The 19,332-nt window shown below is 46.0% G+C and overlaps 1 protein-coding gene across 2 annotated transcripts in view; it reads right to left on the reverse strand.

The window, feature by feature from the left end:
• RANGAP1 (Ran GTPase activating protein 1) overlaps positions 1-17,647 on the reverse strand; it is a 33,239-nt gene extending 15,592 nt beyond the window's left edge. Inside the window, exons 1-10 of one of the 2 annotated variants that reach the window (XM_067559568.1) lie at positions 17,542-17,647; positions 15,612-15,772; positions 14,556-14,683; positions 9,613-9,672; positions 8,721-8,900; positions 8,037-8,171; positions 3,058-3,216; positions 2,734-2,847; positions 1,243-1,342; positions 255-339 (exon numbers count right to left, since the gene is read on the reverse strand). In XM_067559568.1, the coding sequence (XP_067415669.1) occupies positions 255-339; positions 1,243-1,342; positions 2,734-2,847; positions 3,058-3,216; positions 8,037-8,171; positions 8,721-8,900; positions 9,613-9,672; positions 14,556-14,683; positions 15,612-15,723 (1,073 nt within the window). In that variant the 5' untranslated portion in view covers positions 15,724-15,772; positions 17,542-17,647. Of the gene's footprint in view, positions 1-254; positions 340-1,242; positions 1,343-2,733; positions 2,848-3,057; positions 3,217-8,036; positions 8,172-8,720; positions 8,901-9,612; positions 9,673-10,634; positions 10,654-14,555; positions 14,684-15,611; positions 15,773-17,541 lie in introns of those variants that run through there. The other variant, XM_067559569.1, reaches the window with a different exon arrangement.
• Between the last annotated feature and the right edge of the window lie 1,685 nt (positions 17,648-19,332).

The following is a 19,332-nucleotide window of genomic DNA, read 5'->3' on the forward strand; positions in this document are numbered from 1 at the left end:
GGCTGCGAAGACTGTGCTCTCATCTCATCCCAAAGGAGCTCCCTCCAGATCAAGATGTGAAGTACACTGAGGGGCTTGCATATATACTGGGGATAGAAATATTCTATCTCCAGTCCTGTTAATCCAGCACCTCTCAGTAGTGTCAGACCCCTTAAAAATAGGAACTCGCATGAAACAGATGTAAAAGGCAGACATCCAGAGCTCTGATACGAATGGCGAGCAGATCCCTGCCAAAGGCTTTTCTCATGGCCTACCTCAGGGAACCCAGCACATTTGCCATGTTGAAACCTTCAAGAATCTCCTGGAGCTGTTCACAGCCTTCTTCCCCCAGAGCATTACCTAAAATGCAAGAAGAGAGAAGTCAGGTGGGGAAGGGACAGACAGACACTCACAGATTGAGTGCTGAATTTGTCACAGGGAACAAGTTTAACTAGAGCCCACAATGAAGTCCCTAAATCCAAATCAGTCTCCAGCTGGGAGGATGGCTTCTTGATTTGCACTTCTATAAACACCTTTTACACAAAGCACTTTACAAGCTGCACATACAGCAGACTTGTCATTGAAATCTGTCAGCTGTTTACCAACTCAGAAACACCACACAAGGGTTTGAGACAAGAATATTACTGAATCCAAATTCAAGGAAAGTTTGAAGAAGGAAGAATGTAATTAACCAGAAGTGATTGGAGTCTTGGATACTGAACTCTCTGTACATTTATACAGCTCCGTTCATCCTGGATGACTCTGAAGCACTTCTCAAATTATGTGTGTATAGTACTATTGAAATGCAGCCACCTCTGGGAGGGACTGCAACAACCAACACAATAAGTAGTGGGAAACTTCGACCAAGGACATATAAGCAGACCTCAATGCAAAACAAATAGCATCATGCGATCTTCGATACCCACGCAGAGCAGACAGAACCTTGTTTTTAAATTCTCATCCTAGAGACACACACACACACACATATGGAACTCAAATATATTCACTTCAGGAGGCAGCAGGAATAAGCAGTCAGGATTTGAAGCTGTGGCTCAAGAGGTTTAAGTATAACCATTAAAGCCTTGGGGAAGAAGGAAGAGCTTATTCACTTAGTCAGTTCATCTGCTCTCAACAGCACCAATATTTTATATATGGACACTTCTGGCATAATACAGATATTTCAATCCCACAGGCTTCTTCCCACAGGTTTCTAGAGTTAGTCATGGACTGGATAAGCTTTGATCGAACTTCATGCTCACGTACCATTGAGATCCAGTTTCTCCAACTCAGACTTGTCTTCAGTAGCCTCTGCAATTGCCAAGGCAGCATCTCGTTTGATTTCACAGAAGGACAAGTTCAGTTCCTGAGAAGCAGAGAAGAAGCTGCTTTATAGGAGGGCAGTATGTACATTCTCCATTATAAAAACCAGCTTTACATGCTCAGAATTTTCACACACAAAAAATTCTCCTTTGGAGCTGGTCTCAAGCACTGGAGTTAATTTTTTTAAGTTATAAAAAGGAGAGTCAGCCAGGGAGCAAAGATTAAACAATACTGATAGGCCAACAGGCTAATAACAAATGACTCAATTGGCAGCCACACTCCTTGAGACATGTTGAATCAGAAGATCCCTGAAAAGAAATATAATATTAAACAGCTGAAGGGAATCTGTTCTGGAATGGATTATTGATTATTTTGGTTTGATGTCCTCCTCCCTTCGCATCAATTATTCACCCTGGGATCCTTTGATCTGGGAGAAAAGACTGATGTTTTTACTTTAACAGGTGTATTCATGAATTAACCCTGTGGTTTTTATATCTAACTTCCAGTGGGCACAATACAGGCCTGAACTGTGGGTATTACTGCATAGTGGGCACTTTTTTCAAACGAACAAGGCAAGTTGTTGATTACTCTCTGCACCAGACAACCTTGCACAGCTAACATTGTCTCACTGTTTCCTTGCACTCGCCCATTGGGCTGTATCCATTTGTTGTCTCTTGTCTTATATTTAGATTGAAAGCTTCTTGGGCCAGAGATCATCTTTTTGTTTGGTGTTTGTACAGTGCCTAGGACAAAGGAGCCCTAGTCATGGACCAGAACCCCAAAGCACTATGGTAATACAAGTAAATAATAAAGCAAAGGCTAGAGTTAGGTGTTTGGTAAGATTGTCCCTCTCACAGGTGACTGAGTACACCCTAGAAGAGACTGACAGAAATGCTAGTACTGTGGGGATAGAGAAATAGTAGGGGATGGTACTGGACAGGAATTGCCGTCAATCTGGGGCCCATAGGTGCCAATATAATATAAATATTAGTGAAATGGGGTCTCATGCAAGATGTGGCATTGGGATACAGATATTGCTTTTTATGAACATGTTGTAGTGATCACTCTCCTCCTGTACCCCTCCTGATTTATGGTCCCATAGTTTAGAGTAGCTGCTGCCAAACCCACCCAAGAACCTTATTAGCAACCTGCAGAGTAGATGATACAAGTGGCTTTAAATACAATGCTCAACCTTGATCTGAATAGACCCCCACCTAGCTCAAGTTGGAGCACGACATGCTACAAAGGTGTAGTGTCCACAGATCACGTCTCTGAGGTCAGCAGTAGGCAGAGCTGTAGAACTGTATGGGCCCACACTTAGATGAACCCCGTTTTAGGATTACAAGGTGGGGCAGGGGAGTGGCCAGAACAAGGGCGGGGAAACTTACAGGGTGTCTTGGGAAGATTTTAAAATGGAGCAGCAGAATGTGGTACCTTTAGCTTATGGAGCCCCTCTTTGACAGCTTCAGCAATGGCAATGGCACCCTTTGAGCGCACCAGGCAGTCCCCAAAGTTGATCACTTCTACCTGTCGGAGAGTCTTCAGAGTCTGCAGAGAAAGTGCACACCCATGAAGGCAAAAATTCAGATGAAGGGTAGAAGCAAAGACCAACTCACTCATACTAGAAGAGGAAAGAGCATCTTCTCCCTCCCTGCTTCACCAGGACATTCGGCCCCAAAACACTGAAGAGACCCTTCCATTTTTAAAGGGGGGGGGGGGAGAAGGGAGGGACACCCAATTCAACTGCTAATAACTCACCTCTGCCATGGCCACAGCCCCCTTCTCTGTGAAGGTGTTGTCGTTCAGATTGATAATCCTCAGCAAAGGGTTGGCAGCAAAGGCCTGGGCCAGTGCTGTGATGCCAGGATGGTTGATGCCATTCTGTGGCATATGGACCTCTTCCAGTGTCCCAATGAGCTGGATTCAGACAGGATTAACTATTAGAAAATATACTTCAACACAGGCAGAGACAACCACCATCCCACAGGATTACTTTACAAGTTGCTTCTCTGCCACCCACAGTGAGTCCACTAAATCTCCTGCCAGAACCCCTGCAATCCTGTTAACTGCTACCAGTACGCCCCTCCCCCCCAGCAGTTATGCCTCCAGTGACAAATCAAGATCAGAGCGATGTTTTTATTTGCTGAGTCAGGGCTTAGAATGTCATTTCCCTTCTGTGCTTTGGCCAGCGATTCTGAGCCTTGGGGCTACAACCCCGAAGTGGATCAAGAAGCTGTTTTCCAGATCAAGAAAAGCACTTGGCAGAATCAAAAATTTTGCTTGTTTTAAATTCTGCTTCTGGCTGCAAAACCCTCCAAAATAGGAATTAATGCAGTCGCTTGTTTTTGGGATAGATGGCACATATATAATGTGAAAATAGGAATATAGTCCACATAAATCTGAATGCTTTGAAATCTGGAAAAACACCAAGAACAGTCAGTGTTTTAGGGATTGCAGGCAGACGTTTTGCACTGTTATATGGGCAGAGTTCTCTTTGTACCAACACCACCTACTGGCACGATATAAATATGTAAGAGAGACAAAGATGTTTATATAGTATCCAAAGATAGAGACTTGTTTAATTGTAGTCGTTAAACAAGCAGGATCATATGGACCCATCTATAGGCAATAATGCATATAACGATGGGTTCACCAATAAGTGGATTTTGCAACACTATTGCTACCACATTTGACAGCCTGCAAGATAATTAAGAAGTCACTTAGTGGTGAAAAATGTGCATTTGAATGACTTGAGCCAGAAAAATACCAAGTGCCTACAACTCCTATTACCTTAGCTGGGAGTTATATGGTGAGCAGCTGTGGTAGGATCCAAGAAAGTAGTTAGGTGCCTAAGTCCCGGTTTTGGCTCCACTGTGCTCCACAAAACTTCCACTGAACTCTATTGATGCCTAAACTCACGCAGTGAGTATGTTTTCAGAATAAAAGTTTCCTCAGCACCTATGATCCTGCCTCTGGGCACATGAACTGCTGTCTCCCTCTAGGCACCCAGACTCTTAACTCCTGCCTACGCCACAGAGCAATTCACGAACCAGGGGAAGATAGGTGTTTGGCCACTGAAGTCAGGTGAAGAGCCAACCAGATCAGGGCCCATTCAAAATCTGGAGGAGGTGGTGCCCACCTTATAACTTTTGGCTCAATGGTTAGAACACTCACCTGGGATGCAGGAGAAAGGTGGGAAACCGGTTCAAATCACCTCAAGAGTGTGCTCTAACCACTAAGCTAAGCGATATTCTGATGCAGGGCTTCCTCAGTATCTCCTGTTGAAGCTGCTGAGCTCTGGATAAATAATGTGAGAGTGACTGGAGCAGGGAGACTGGATCCAGGGTCTCCCACCTCCCAGATGGGTGTCTGAACAACTGAACTATAGTCATTCCCATTCTCACTCATGTGCTCTCTTTCTCTCTGGCCCAATGAGTGTTTAAGTATTTATGCACAGAGAGAACAAGCAAAAATGGGGGAATGACTGTAGTCCAGTGGTCAGGACACTCACGTGGGAGATGGGGGACCCCAAGTCCAGTCCCCCTGCTCCAATCACTAAGGTTAAGATTTTGTCACAGTTATTTTCAGTAGAAGTTTCAGACAGATAACGGCATGCAGAAGCCACAACCTGTCCGTGACTTTTACTAAAAATAAGGGGGAGGCTGATGGGGGACGACTAAAGCGCAAGCCTGGGGTGGGATGGGATGAGAGCCCAAGCTCCACTTGGGTGAGCGGGGGGGTCCAACACCCACCACCTACAGTGGCTCAGAGCTCCAGGCCCCCACCCTTCTGCCCGCAGAATCTGTGACCTGTGTAACAAAAATCTTACCCTTACCAAACACTTTCCCATTATTTATCCGGCGTGCAACAGCTTCAACAGCAGAGAATGAGGGAGCCACGCCTCAGAATATCCCATAGCTCAGGGATTAGAGGACTCTCTTGAGAGGGTTTGAACAGGTATCCCATTTTTCTCTCCCTCTGGCAGGTAAGCAAGTGCTCTAACCATCAGACTAACAATTATGAGGTGGACATCAGCATCATCAACCTGTTTTATGCAGAATGGGACAGGCACTTAACTCATTCCTGCAAGAAAAGGCCTTAGGTGCTTGTCTCCAGGGGGCAGATTCCCATTGGTGGAAGAGTAAGCAGAGCTAGGCGCCTCCCTGCAGCCTGGACTTAGGTGCCTATCTCCAAGAGATGGGCAAGGCTTAGCACCCCCCTCCCCTTCTTGGCATCTCCCACTGGCTATCTTAGGTAGCTCCCCACCTAACATGCTGGCTTTTGTGGAACAAGGTGGTGAGGTAATATCTTCTAATGCACCAACTTCTGTTGGTGAGTGAGACAAGCTTTCGAGCCACACTGAGCTCTTCCTCAGGGCTGGGAAAGATACTCCCTGCGTCACAGCAAAACACAAGGTGGACCAGATAGTTTAGCCTCAGTAGTTAGCACATATTCTAAGGGACCATTCAAGGCAGAGTGACCCATTAACACCTCCTGCAGTCAGAGGACAAGAAGAGGGCCTTAGTGGATTGCAGATGGTTGTAATAAGCCATAAATTCAGTGTCTGTTCAGTCCATGATTTTTAGTGTCTAGCAGAGTAATGAATTTAAGCTCCCAGGCTCAGCTTTTGAAAGAGTTGTGTAGATTTCCTTTGAGGATGAGGATTGAGAGATCAGATACAGAGTGATTGTTCTGTGAAAAGCGTTCACCCACATTTATCATTTTCCTGTGTGAGTTCATTCAAGATGTAGTGATCATCTGGTTTCACCCACATCGTTGTTATTGGGGCACTTAATGCACTGGATGAAGTAGACCACATGTTGCAATAGGCATGCATAGGATCCATTGATCTTGAAAGGTGTGTTGTGGTAGGTGTTGATCATTGTAGCAGTGGAGATATGCCTGCAGGTTTTGAATCTGTTGTTCTGGCAGGGTCTGATGACGCTTTGAGTTGGTGTGTACTGGTCTGTGGAGGGCTTGCTTCTGATGATGGGCCTGGAGAGGTTGGAGGGTTGTTTGAAGGGCAGAAGAGGGGGTTTGGGGAAGATTTATTTCAGGATGGGGTCCTCATAGAATATAGGTTGTAGTTGATTGAGGATGCCCTGTGTGGGTTCCAGTTTGGGGTGGTAGGTGACAACTTGGAGTGTGCAGTTGAAGGGAGTTTTATTTCTGTATTGAAGTAGGTTCTCTTGTGCTATTTGGGTGGCCCATTCCATGATGCGATCTCCTTCTCTGGTGAAGTGTCTGTTTGGTGAAGGTGGTTTTGAGTGTGTTAAGGCGTTTATCTCGGACCTTCTCCTCGGAGCATATTCTGCGGTATCAGAGTGCCTAGCTGTAGATAACAGATTTCTAGGTGTATTTGGGGTGGTTACAGGATCTATGAAGATAGGGGTGTTGATCCCCAGATTGTCTGTAGGGTTCCTTTGCTGAAGCTGATTGTGGTGTCCAGGAAGCTGATGCTATTCTGAGAGTGTTCCAGAGAGATTAATGGACGGGTGGTGGCTGTTGAAGTTGTGGTGGAAATTTATGAGGAAGTTTAAGCTATCTGTCCAGAGGATGAAAATATCATCAAACATATCTCAGGTATATCATAGGTTTTGTGGTGCATTTGCTTTTGTGGATCACATTCTTAGGCACCTTGCTCTTCCCATTCATTGTATAGGAGTGTAGGCCCCTAACTCAGTTTTGTGGAATGCTGTGTTGTTCCTGTGATTTTCTAGGCATCTAAAAGTTAGGTGCCACGATGCTCAGTGTTGCAACACCTAGTCCCTTCATGGATACCGCCCCTTCTCAGAATCACCGCTGAGAGAGACAGGATGAAGACAGATGTTTTCTGCCTAGAACAGCCTTCTGAGGGCAGCCAGTCTCTCTCAGGATAACTTCATCCTTTAAGCGTGTACATCACATTTCCATGCACTAAATTTAAATCCTTATTTTTTGCTAAACCTAATCATTATGGGTCTTTTTGGCTGAAAAGCACAACCTTCTAGATCAGGCACAAAGGATTTAGGATATGGAAGTCAGGAGGAAAAGGGGAGGCAATGTAAGGTTTGCTTGTGAGGAAAGGTGGAGACTCCTTGTCACTGAATCTCCCCTTCCCCAAGAACTACCACAAGCCTAACCAAATTCTAGTCTCATTCATTCTCGCTTGATAGGAAGGTGGCATGGGATAACCCAATTTCCATTAGCCTGCCCAAATGCAGCACTAGAAGCTTGATCAGAACCAGGGCTGGGGGAAGAACCTGGTAGTGCCCCCCTGCAGGAGGTTTGTGGGAGATAGGTGAAAGCTATGCCTGGGCCAGCTATCATACCTAACCGGTCATTTGGACAACCTTCTCTCACTTGTGCTGTTCAGTATTAAGTTACTCAAGTGATACATCACTTCACCTAACAATTAGCAGGTTAAAGTGTGGAGTAGTTGCTCATCATGGAAATGCGTTCTATGTTTTCTGTGTTCAGTTTTATCCCATTACTATCAGTTATGTCTCCTTGTATAACCGACTCCTCTCCTTTTCTTGTTGTTAATATCCTCAAATGAGTGACTGTTTTAGCAGCATACAGATTGCTATCGTAAAGGTGAACTGAGGACAGTACTTTATGCATTGAGAATTGTGTGCATATTTCTTTAGCATACATGTCTAGATACATACTGCTCCTCATCACTACCAAAACCAGCGCCCACACATGCTTGACACCCCTATACCCCCTCCATCGGGGGGTCCCACTTTGGAGCTTACCCCGAATGCCTCAGCCAGTGCGGTGGCACCGTCGTTCTCCAGGCGGTTCCTGCCAGCCACAAATACTTTCAAAGCCAGAGGTTTGCCCATGGCACTTGACTTCCTGTGACACTCTTTCAGAGCAGCTGCCAAGATCTAGAGATAATATTAACAGCTTTACATTACTATAGCATCTCTCATCCTGGAGGATCCCAGAAATGTTTTATAAATTGGATATACAGGAACCATATAGGACACCACTGAAAAGAAGCTTCTCCTGGTGTGGGACACAGTAAACATTCTAAACTACCAACATTACACAATATTAACAGTGTAGTCACTTGAGACTGTAGAGGAAATTTTGTCACCAGAATGCAATAGTCCTGTTGCCCTGTCTAAGCTCAAAGTTGGGTAAACAGCCCTGGCTCTTTGGTGACCATGAATTACCAAGGCCTTAGTTTTTCACTTAAAAGAAGACCCTCCATTAGAACCTGGCTGAGGCACTGGTTCAGAGGGAAGAACATCAGAATTCTCTTGATGGAGATAGCCCAGCTCTGCTCATCTTGGAGACTTCATGAGATCAGTCTGAAGTACGACGGTATTCAAGACAAAAAGGATACAGGGACGTTGGAATCCAAGGCCACCACACCCACTATTTATAGAACAACCAATGCAAGCGAGCTGGGACTGAGAAGTGTCACTTACCTTGCCACCGCCAATGCCCATACCACAGTTGTTCAGCTTGAGTTCCTGCAAAGTGAAGCAGGCAGGACTCTTCAGCAGTGCCTCGAAGCCACGCACACCATCTGGTCCAAAGGCATTGTCACTCAGGTCCAGCTCCACCAGCTGGGAACCTGCAGTGATGAGGGCCTCCCCCAGGGCAGTCTGTGAGGAGACAAGGTATTTGATTTTTAGTAACATAGTTCCACAGGCCAATCTAGATCACTATCCCATCTTGCAGAGGAAGGAGAGCCTCCCTCTCCTTCCATTGTGCTGCACAAGGGAGAGGGAATCTTTTCTGACTGCTAAGGCAGTTATCAAATCTCATGCTTCAGAAGCTAACTGTTAGCTGAATTTGCACAGCTCTAAGTTTTAGATACCTTGAAATTATCCAGGACTTTTTAAAAGGCCACAGCAGCCACACACATTTCAGGGACCTGCCCACACACTGAGTTTCGCAGATCCAAATATATGCTACTTAAAGGAGCAATTATTCTTTTTGATTTTAAGATGACAGAAGCCACCTCCTGATTCACCACAGGAACATTTCATCCTTTTTTCTGGAGTCCTTGTTTCCAGCCCTGCCCTGCTCACCAGATAGCCATACTGCTGTTCCTCCTCCAGGGAAGAGCTGCATTACTGAACAGCCAGGAGGTGCTTATGCTATTGCTTCCTCCCATCATGCCAGAGGCTGAGGGAGAGGAAAAACCCACCTCCATACATGCTCCTGCTTTATCAGTGAGATTATGGCTGTCTTTGGTCTCTGACAGCACATGATTCCATGGAAAGGACATACAATTTTAAGTGTAAACATAAGGAGTAAGGGGAGATCAGAGTACACAGATCTGAGACCTCAATCTCCAGTTCTCCCACTTACCAGAGCGAAAGGAATCTCAGACCTCAGTCTCCCTGTGAACATGTCACTCCAGTGACACCTCTAAAAAAAAAAAAAAAAGACAGATGGAAAGATATGACTGTCAAAAATCCAAAGCACACACAAAGGTCCCTTAGCCCTCAGCACTCCAGAGAGGACATGATATATTACAACTTACACTTCTCTTGTACCTGTCACTTAATTATGCCAAAGAGCTACACAAACTATATAAATCACGTCATTCATTAAAGAAATGCAGCCATTTCTGGGGTGGAATTCATCAGCTGTTTAACAGTGCACAGTAACAACATACAAGAATTGAGGATATAAGTGAAGATTGCCACACCCAGTGGAAACTGAAGGATGCAGAATGGGAATTTCATCAGGATATGGGAGCCCAAGAGTCTACATTTATGAGAAGGGCCATAGAAACTGCAGTGACCACAAGTGGTCAAGGGTTCAGGTTTATGTTTCATTCATAAGATAGCATCTCTAGTGACACAGCACCCACCCTCCTCAATGCTAGGCTAGAACACTGGTTAAATAATAATTCAAGGGGCAGAGAACCTCCTGGTGACACTCCATTATCATTTCTTGCAGCACTCTGTGCTTTGCTTGAAATCTCCTTTCCAAGCTGGAGGTCTGACTCTGCAAGATCTGATAACAGCCTTAAGTGGCCACACTGCATTATTGTAGGGCTTCCCTCTGGTTTACAGTGACTTACCCTGGGGCGAGCTTTTTCTCATGGCTTTCTTGTCTCAACAATGGAGAGCCGCCCAAAATGCTGAAATGCAGCATTTCAGCAAATACTACTCACAGGACTGTTGAGACTAGTTATGAAGTCCTGAGGGTTTGCCACCACTTATTCATACACAAGCCTAATTTTCCTGAGTCTATTCTTATCTGCTAGTGGGACAATAAAGGAATCTGAAGTTTGTTTTTCAGAACTGATCCAGAACAGGTCCCTGCAGAAGCAATACAGGCCTTGTCTACACTACAGAGTTTAGTCAACACAAGTTACATACATGATCAAGAAGCAATATAATTCCATCGCTTGTGCATGTTCACACAATGCTCCTCCTGGTGGTGGAGTGAATCCACAGTTCCTGCTCTAGCATTAACAATGAGATCAGTGCATTGTGGGTAGCTATCCCACTGTGTAACTCGCCACCTTCTGCAGCTAGGAATTGTGGGAAGCAGAGTGGATTGCAGTGCATCATGGGTGCAGGCTCAATGTCTCATGATCCAGTTTTTTCCATCCCATGGGTTTCTGATGGTGTTTTGCAGCATTTTTCAATGGTCCCTGTTTACTGTGCACCGCCATCTCTGTCTGAAAAGATGGATCCTGCACTGCTCTCCACTGTTTTGGTCTCTGTTATGAACACCTCACAGATGGTCATGGAGTATATCATGAACTCCCAATCTGAACAGGAATAGAGGTGCCTGACCTGCTGTGTGCCATGGAAAGAAACACCACCAGATTACTTTTGGCATTGACAGGGCAACTGCACACGGTGGACCATCGCTTTTAGGCTCAGGAAACGAGCACTGAGTGGTGGGATCCCATAGTTATGTAAGTCTGGGATGGAAAGCAGTGGCTGTAGAATTTTTGGATGCAGAAAGCCACCTTCCTGGAACTGGGCACAGCTCGCCCCAGCACTGCAGCACAAGGACACCAAAATGAGAGCTGCCATCTCAGTGGAGAAACACGTGGCGATCACCATGCGGAAGCTGGCAACTCCAGACTGCTACAAGTCAGTCAGCCACAAATCTGTTTGGAGTCGGGAAGTCCGCCGTTGAGGCTGTGTTAACGCAAGTGTACAGTGCCATTAATCGCATTCTGCTACAAAGGACTGAGACTCTTGGAAATGTGCATGAAATAGCTGCTGGCTTTGTGGCACTGGGGTTCCCTGACTGCAGTAGGATGATAGATAGCACGCATATCCCAATTTTGGCCCCGCACTCCGTTGCAACAGAGTACATCAATAGAAAGGGATAATGCAACTGCTTGTGGATCACCATGGGCGTTTCACTGACATCGACACAGATTGTAAGGAAGGTGCATGACGCACGCATTTTCAGGAACACTCGGCTGTATAGAAAGCTGCAAGCAGGGATTTTCTTTCCAGACCAGAAGATTCCAATGGGGAATGTTGAAATGGCCACAGTGATCCTGGGAAACCCAACCTACCCATTAATGCGATGGCTCATGAAGCCTTATACGGGCAACCTAGACAGCAGCAAGGAGCACTACAACAATAGGCTGAGCAGGTGCAGAATGACTGTAGAATGTGTGAATGGCAGATTAAAAGCATGCTGGTGCTGCCTTTATGGCAGGTTAGACTTAAATGAGGAAAATAGGCCCATGGTCATAGCAACCTGCTGTGTGCTTCATAATATTTGTGAGGCTAAGGGTGAAAAGTTTCCCCTAGGATGGAACATGGAGGTGGAGTGTTTGGCAGCTGATTTTGACCAGCTAGATACCAGGGCTATTTGAATCAGGGAACCCCTGAGACACCATTTTGACAATAAGCACCAGTAATGTATCTTTCTATACACCACTCTGCCATGCATTGTTAACTTGCCACCTTGCATGAAAATTTTGATGATTCCTGACCATTTGTAGTTTGCAAATGATCCAATTGCCACAGTGTATTAATTTCAGCAGCAACCACTGTGTGCAGGAAGCAAAGATTGATTATATTTCAGAAAATATGTTTATTAAATACCAATTAACAACATACACAAAACACTTGGTGGGAAGGGAGATAACAGTGAAGGGCAGGGTAGGCTCTCATAGCATTGTGTAAATCCAGCTATCATTTTGGAAGTTGTTGGAGTAAATAGGATACTGAGACTGCTCGGGAGGTTGGAAGGAATGTGTGGAAGGAGATTGGAGAGGGCATGGCAAGCAGTTCTGTTTCGGCTGCAGGGGAACAAGAACACATTAATTCTGCCTGCAGCATGATTAGGAACTTCAACATCTCCATATGGTCCTCCATCACTTTTATCATCCTCTCCTGGCCCATTAAAATTTGCTCCTGGCTCTCCTTTCTGTCCTGCCTATTTATAGTTTTCATTTAAAGTGTCTCTCAACACCCTGCATTCTAGTTTTTCAGCCTCTGAGGACTGAATCACCTCTCGAAACATGTCCCCCTTCCTCCTCCTCGGTCGCTTCCTTATCTGGCAGAGGTGCTAACTGTGTGTAGGGGTCCCCCAGAAGGGCACATCTGCAGAGGCACAAGAAACAATTAACAGAAGCAGGATTGTTAATGCTCTCACAGCATAGAATCAATATAGTAAGATATACATCTTTTTAAATACAAATCAGTTTCTCACTGTCCCCTTGGCAAGCACACAGCTCAGCAAACGCCCTAAACACAGTGAGTTCAGCCCGGAGTGGTAGGGGGGGCTCAAGATGGGGCAAAGGGTCTAGGTGGTTTTTTAAGGGGATCACTGGAGGCTACTAGGGACAAAATTGTAAATTCTGCCACCATTTTCCACAGGCAGGGGTCATAGATTACTAATATCTCACTCCTGAGGGTAAGCAAGGGTGCATTTCCTGTATAAGGGCAGCTTCAAAACAGGTCCATATGCTGCTTATCTGTGTGCTGTCTTGGTCCCTGCACAAGTGATTGCCAATTGGCACAGGAAAGTTTCCTACAATGGGGGAAGGAACGAAGCAGCTCTGACAAGGAACCTTCAGCAGATGATTGGTGAATACCTTCAGGAAAGTTTACAGACATCTTCCAGAGAGATCTCTAGAAAAATTTCAGTGTGCATTAACACACTTTTCTGCCACACTGCTTAGTTGCACAAGGAAACGTGAAGCACACACAAACACAGCTAGTCTTGTACATTTCTATCCGTTCACCCACTTCTAGAATATAACAAAGCAAAGGACAGCTCTACCTCACATAACTGAGCAGCATTGATTCAAAAAGATCACTTACCAGAGCTTCTCTCTCCTGCATCATGAGCACCAGAGATGGAGTGCTGGGACTGGCTCGAATCCTCCGGCGTCAAGAAGAGGTCTTGGATCCCCATGGTACCAGATGACCCTGTCACCTGTCCCATCTCATCCTTCAACTTGACCTCCTTGTCTACCGCTTTGTCCTTGGGTTTGAGTCCACTGTGTCCAGCTCCGCTAAAGTATCGACAGAGCTCTTCGGGGTGGAAGTTGGGTCACCGCGAAGGATGGCATCCAGCTCCTTAGGGAAGCAGCAGGTCTTTGGCACAGCACCAAAGCCGTGGTTTGACTCCCTTGCCTTCTAGTACGCCTGCCTCAGTTCTTTTATCTTCACATGGCACTGATACGTGTCCCATTGGTAGCCCTTCTCTAACATGCCACGAGAAATCTGACGGTACGTATCCAAGTTCCTATGGCTGGAGCAGAGCTGGGATTGCACAGCCTCCTCTCCCCACAGACCCAGCAGATCCAACAGCTCCAGTGTGCTCCAGCACATTTGCTGCATGGAGCCGCCATGGTCAACTGGAAAGATGCAATGTGAGCTCTCCACACCAAGCAAATAGGAAGTGGATTTTCAAAAATTCCTGAGTCTTTAAAGTGGGAGGGGCAGATGCCTGTGTACAGGGCAGTGGAGTCTGAATTGCTGACCAGAGCTGTCAGAATGGGAATTGTGAGATACCTCCTGGAAAGCCATTTACAGCAATATAATGAAGCGCAGTGTCTACACTGAAACTTTTGACGCTATAACTTTGCTGCATAAGGCTCTATGCCTCTCGTCGAGGTGGCTTTAATTTGTCGGCAAAGAGAGAGAGTTGTCAGCGGAAAGAGCATTGTAGTGTGTACACCTCCACTGTTTTGTTGACAAAAGTCAGCTTTTGTCAACAAAACTTTGCAGTGTAGACAAGGCCACAGACAGGCCTTCAGCATCTCACCAATACATTCTACTTTCCCCTTCAGTACTACTTAAAGATCTCACCTTGAGCTCAGCTTTCTTCTCCAGGGCTTTGGCAATGACCTTTGCTGCCTCCACACCCACGGTGTTGCCTTCCAGGCGCAGTGCTTCCAAGCCATCAAATTCCTCAATTTCCTTAGACACCTCTTCGGCTGCACAGAGTAATCAGAGCCTTACTCTCCTCCTTTCTAACTTAAGTCATCTTAGGTTCCATACAAGGGCAGGTTGCAGATTCTCTCCTCCCACCACCACTCATTATTCCCCAACCTCTAGGGCTTTTACACTACCAAGGAGGGATAAGGAGAGCATCACCATGCAAACTAGTGAGAAAAGTCAGTCACGGGTTTCAGAACAACATACTTCCAGGTGTGCATTATGGAATAAAATTCCTATATGCTTCAGGAATTTATTCCCCCACCCGCCATTGCAAGACAAAGACAATGTTGCCCCAGCCAGTGCTTTATCCTAACAAGAGATGTGCAGGGGAAGAGCACCCCAAGCAAACAATAAGCATGTCCAGGAGTAGAGACAGGAACTGAGGCACTCTATCCAAGGGTAAGAGGGATTATGGAGGCAGGCAGTTGAGGCCAACCAATCCACCGGCAAGGAGCTCATAAATCTTGGAATGTTTGAATCACCCAGGGACACTGTCAAGTTTTATTAGGCATCCTAAAGTGTTTAGAATAGAAGGAGTCTCTTGCCTCTAGCAATTTAAAGCTTCATTTTGTCTGTTATAAGGATAAGAATCACACCCAGAAAAGTGAAAACAACAACATTAACACTTATAAATCAGTGAGAGTCAAAACCAGTTTTCCCAGTTGTAGCAGTGATGCTAGGATAGTGTGTTGCAGGAAAGGAGGGGGAGGGGTTGCTTCTCTATCAGAAGTCCTTATTTCTCAGATGGCTGATCTGTGTGTCCCACTACCACATTACATAGACTCTCACATATTGGAGTTAGCTGCGTCCAGACCCCTAACCTGTGTCTTTGGTTAGGAGGAGACTCATGACACGAAGCTCTTGGAGGGCACTAAGGCATATACCCAGGGGAAACATTGCCCCAGCACAAGCATTCTCTCTTACCATCTTCAGCGGTGTTGAGTTTTAGGCTCTTGCCTTTGAAGCTCAATTGCCCGCCGCCAACCTGGGCTCTGGAAAGTGATTCTGCTAGCTTAGTAATGTCCTCTGATGCCATTTTCTCCACTTCACCAACCTCCAAGAATTGTTGATTTAGAAGGGGCACACTGTAAAGATTTTTAAACATTTTTAAAAAACCTCAATTTGAAGAAACAGGTTTAATCTGTATTAAAAATAGCATCTCAGATTATTAACATTGGTTTTTTTTTTAGAAATCTAGTTGATTGTTACTGTTTGGTTTTTTTTTTATAGCTCAATCATGATAGCTAGACTAGATTGGTCAGTTTCACAATCTGAAAGTGTGTTACAGGGAAAGGTTTAGATTTTAATCTAGTTATTACTTTGAATCAATAAAACTGAATCAGACACTGAACCTGACAACATCCCATAAGACATTACTCTTTGCAATTCTCTTAAAACTGCAAAATGGTATTCCTGTCTCCCCAAAATCATGTTCTTTAAACACAAGCCATGATCCAGTCCTATGAGTTTCCCCTCCTCTGAAAGCTGAGTCAGAGTTAAATACAACTGTTTTCCCCTTTCACTTACATCCTGGCTACCTGCTCCTGTGTCAGCACAGTTCCAGAATCAGATTTTGTTACTGAATGGCTACAATAGAGACAGCATGGGTATAGGACACAAGAGCAACTGCAGTGTACATTATTATTTACTAGTATTTCAACCAGCCTAGTTTTAACTGTGCCAAACAAGGGGGTTTTCCACCTCTTTCCCAGACAGACTATTCCACAGACTGACATCTCACTACTGGTAAACTCTGCAGAGAGTCCAAGATTTCCCTTTGGTTGGTTCATTTTCCTGATCTTGGTTGGAAATGCTTTATATTATAATAGATAATTCTTCTCACCACTTGGTAATTACACATCATGTTTTTGTGGCTTCTTATGCCACCCATTAGTCAAAGCTTGGCTAAGCAAACTCAGAAGTTTGCACTGATGTAGCTGTGCTGCTGTAGTGCTTCTTGCAAAGACCTTTTAAAACAACGGGTCCTGCATCTGCCAGAGGCGGTAGCAGCTCTCCAATTGACATACCACTGTCTGCACCGGCATTTAAATCAGTATAATTTCCATAACTCAGCGATCTAGATTATTCACACCACCAAGCAACATAAATTATATTGAAGTAATTTGTGGTACAGACACAGTCTCCTACCTTGTCTCTCTAATATCCTGGGACCCACAGGGCTACAACAACACTACATACAACACATGTTGTAGCTGTTTGTCCATCTGTCTACTGCTTCAGACACTCTCCAGCCCCCTGATAATTACTTCCGTTTCTCTCCTCCAACCACTTTCCAGGTTCTGATTAATGTCTCCCTGGCGATGTGACCAGAGCACAGAGGAGTAGCACAGCCGGTAAGGATGAAACACAGAGAGGGAGGGACCATCGTCGCCTCCCTGCGCTGTGAGTGATGCAACAACCCCGCCTACGCAGCACAGAGTTTCACCTTCCACCATCTGAGGGAGCGGAACTGGATCTGGGGAAGGCACAACACGTACCAACGCGGCCAGGCTAATTGTGCAACGCAGCAAGAGAGAAACGGGGGAGGGGGGGGGGTGAAGAGACGCGAAGCCAGAGACGCGTCTCCCGGAGCACGTGGCCAGGGAAGGGGGCGCAGAACCACCCGCGCGGGCGCGAGGCAACCCCCGCCCCGGGGCAGAGAGGGTGCTAAGCGGGGGAGGGGCAAACCTACCCGCCCCCTCCTTCAGCAGCTGTTTACATGAGAAACCCGGCAGGAAAGGCGGGGACCCGCGGAGATGGGGCTCAAGAAGCGTCAGGACCCGACCCCGCCAACTTCCTATCGGCCCTACGATAAACAAGCCCCGCGACACTGACCGAGCCAGAGCCCGCTCACCTGCGCGCGGTGCTGCCGTTGGTGACCGGTGTCTGAGTCCTCCTGTCCCGACACACCCGGCCCGTCACACGCCCCCGAGAGCGATGGCCGCAGGGGGGAGGCGGAGGATTTCAAACCCGGCAGTTTTGTTTCCCCTGCTCTGATTCGCTCGCAAACCGCTCGCCCGCCCGTCGCAGCGGCGCAGGCGCCAACCTCTCACCGCGGGGCACGCTGGGAATGTGGTTCCCGTGGAGACGGAGAGACCCCAGCGAGGCTCGTCGGCGAGCGCTGGGGAAGACTACGAGTCCCGTGGTGCACCGCGCGTCTCACTTTGCCGCGAGGCGTGCCGGGAATCGTAGTTCCACCAGGAAGAACGAGGCCTTCTGGGGGGAAGCCATACGAGTGGACTGCCGTTCCCGTCATGCCTCGCGCAGCGTCAGTCGTTAAAGGCTGGAGAGTGGGAAAGGAGGACAGTTAGGGAGGGTGCACACTCAGAGCTGGAGGTCAGAGGCCTGGGAGTGGCGGGCACACAGGTGTTGCCAGGTGTCCCTGTTAGACTGGACTGGACAAATCAGCCACTCTGGGGACTCAGGGTTGAGAAACAGTTTTTTTTTTTCCAAAGTTTGGTAACTACTTTTTCTAGTTTCTGTCACACCAGGTGGTTGCCAAGCTTTGATGGTCCAATCCTCCAGCTTGCAAACATGTATGGCTGCCAAAGTTCACTAGAAATGTCTGATGTGCAACCAGTGTGTGCATGAAGTTGTCAGCAAAATAAAGCTCTTTGACATAATTCCTTAGCAACTACTAGCAAGTCTGTAACCAGCAATTTCATTTAAGCTGATGGGCATGCTAGCTGCCCTTCATTCTGTCTATATGAAAGAAGCAATTAAGCTCCTTTACGCAGTAGGGTATCTGAAACACTAGAAGCCGCTGCCCAAAGCATTAGCCGCATGGTAGGCCTGAGCAAGAACTAATTCTGGGAAAGTAAAAAGGGTTTCCCTGGGAACTGATGGAAATTCAGAGGATGGGTGTAACCGTAAGAGCTCCACGATGCCAGCTGGCATTCTTTTGTCATAATTCATAACCAAAAGCTTGCATGTAATATTTCACTGGAAAAGTAATAACTCACTGATCACTAATATTTTTGTGTGATGTATGTACGAGAAACCAACAAAGGACTATATAGATATGTGCTGGAAATATATTCTTAAAATGTATTTAGCAAGCAGTGCCTCAGCCACATCTGTTTCAGAAAAAAGAATGTGGTTCCACCTGTTTTAACGTGTCTCTAGTGTAAATGAGGCAAGGTGTGACCAAAGACAAAGGAAAGCAGATTTGCATGCAAGATCAACCAACCAACAGGAGAGCAAGTGGGGAAAGATGAATATTTAACTATCTCAATGGGGGATGGTGACTACACCCTCCAGAAGCCTTCCTATTTCTTGAAGCAGAGTCAATGAACTTTGGGAAGACAGCATGGCATCTACACCCCAGCAGGGGAGAGAAGCTTTGGCTGGGCTTACTTTTCAAAGAAGACATTTCAAAGGTTTACTGGACTACCAAAAGAAAGGGGAGAGACTCCCATAGTTATCCATTACTGGGCAGATACAAGAGGCCAGAGATCTTGTACATCTAAGAAAAGTGGATCCTTCAGCCAAGAGTGTTGAAGTCTCTGGGAACTGAATTTAGGAGAAACCCGCTAGGCAAGAATTGTAACTTGCTGAAGTTGTTTTAGCCTTAGAAGTGTATTTTTACTTTTGTTTGCTTGAAACCATTTTTATCTGTACTCCTTATATGTGGTATCACTTTGTA

The sequence above is a fragment of the Emydura macquarii genome, unplaced genomic scaffold (genome assembly GCF_026122565.2).
Source record: "Emydura macquarii macquarii isolate MOO-44397 ecotype Brisbane River unplaced genomic scaffold, CSIRO-AGI_Emac_v2 contig_2205, whole genome shotgun sequence".
Taxonomy (NCBI): Eukaryota; Metazoa; Chordata; order Testudines; family Chelidae; genus Emydura; species Emydura macquarii.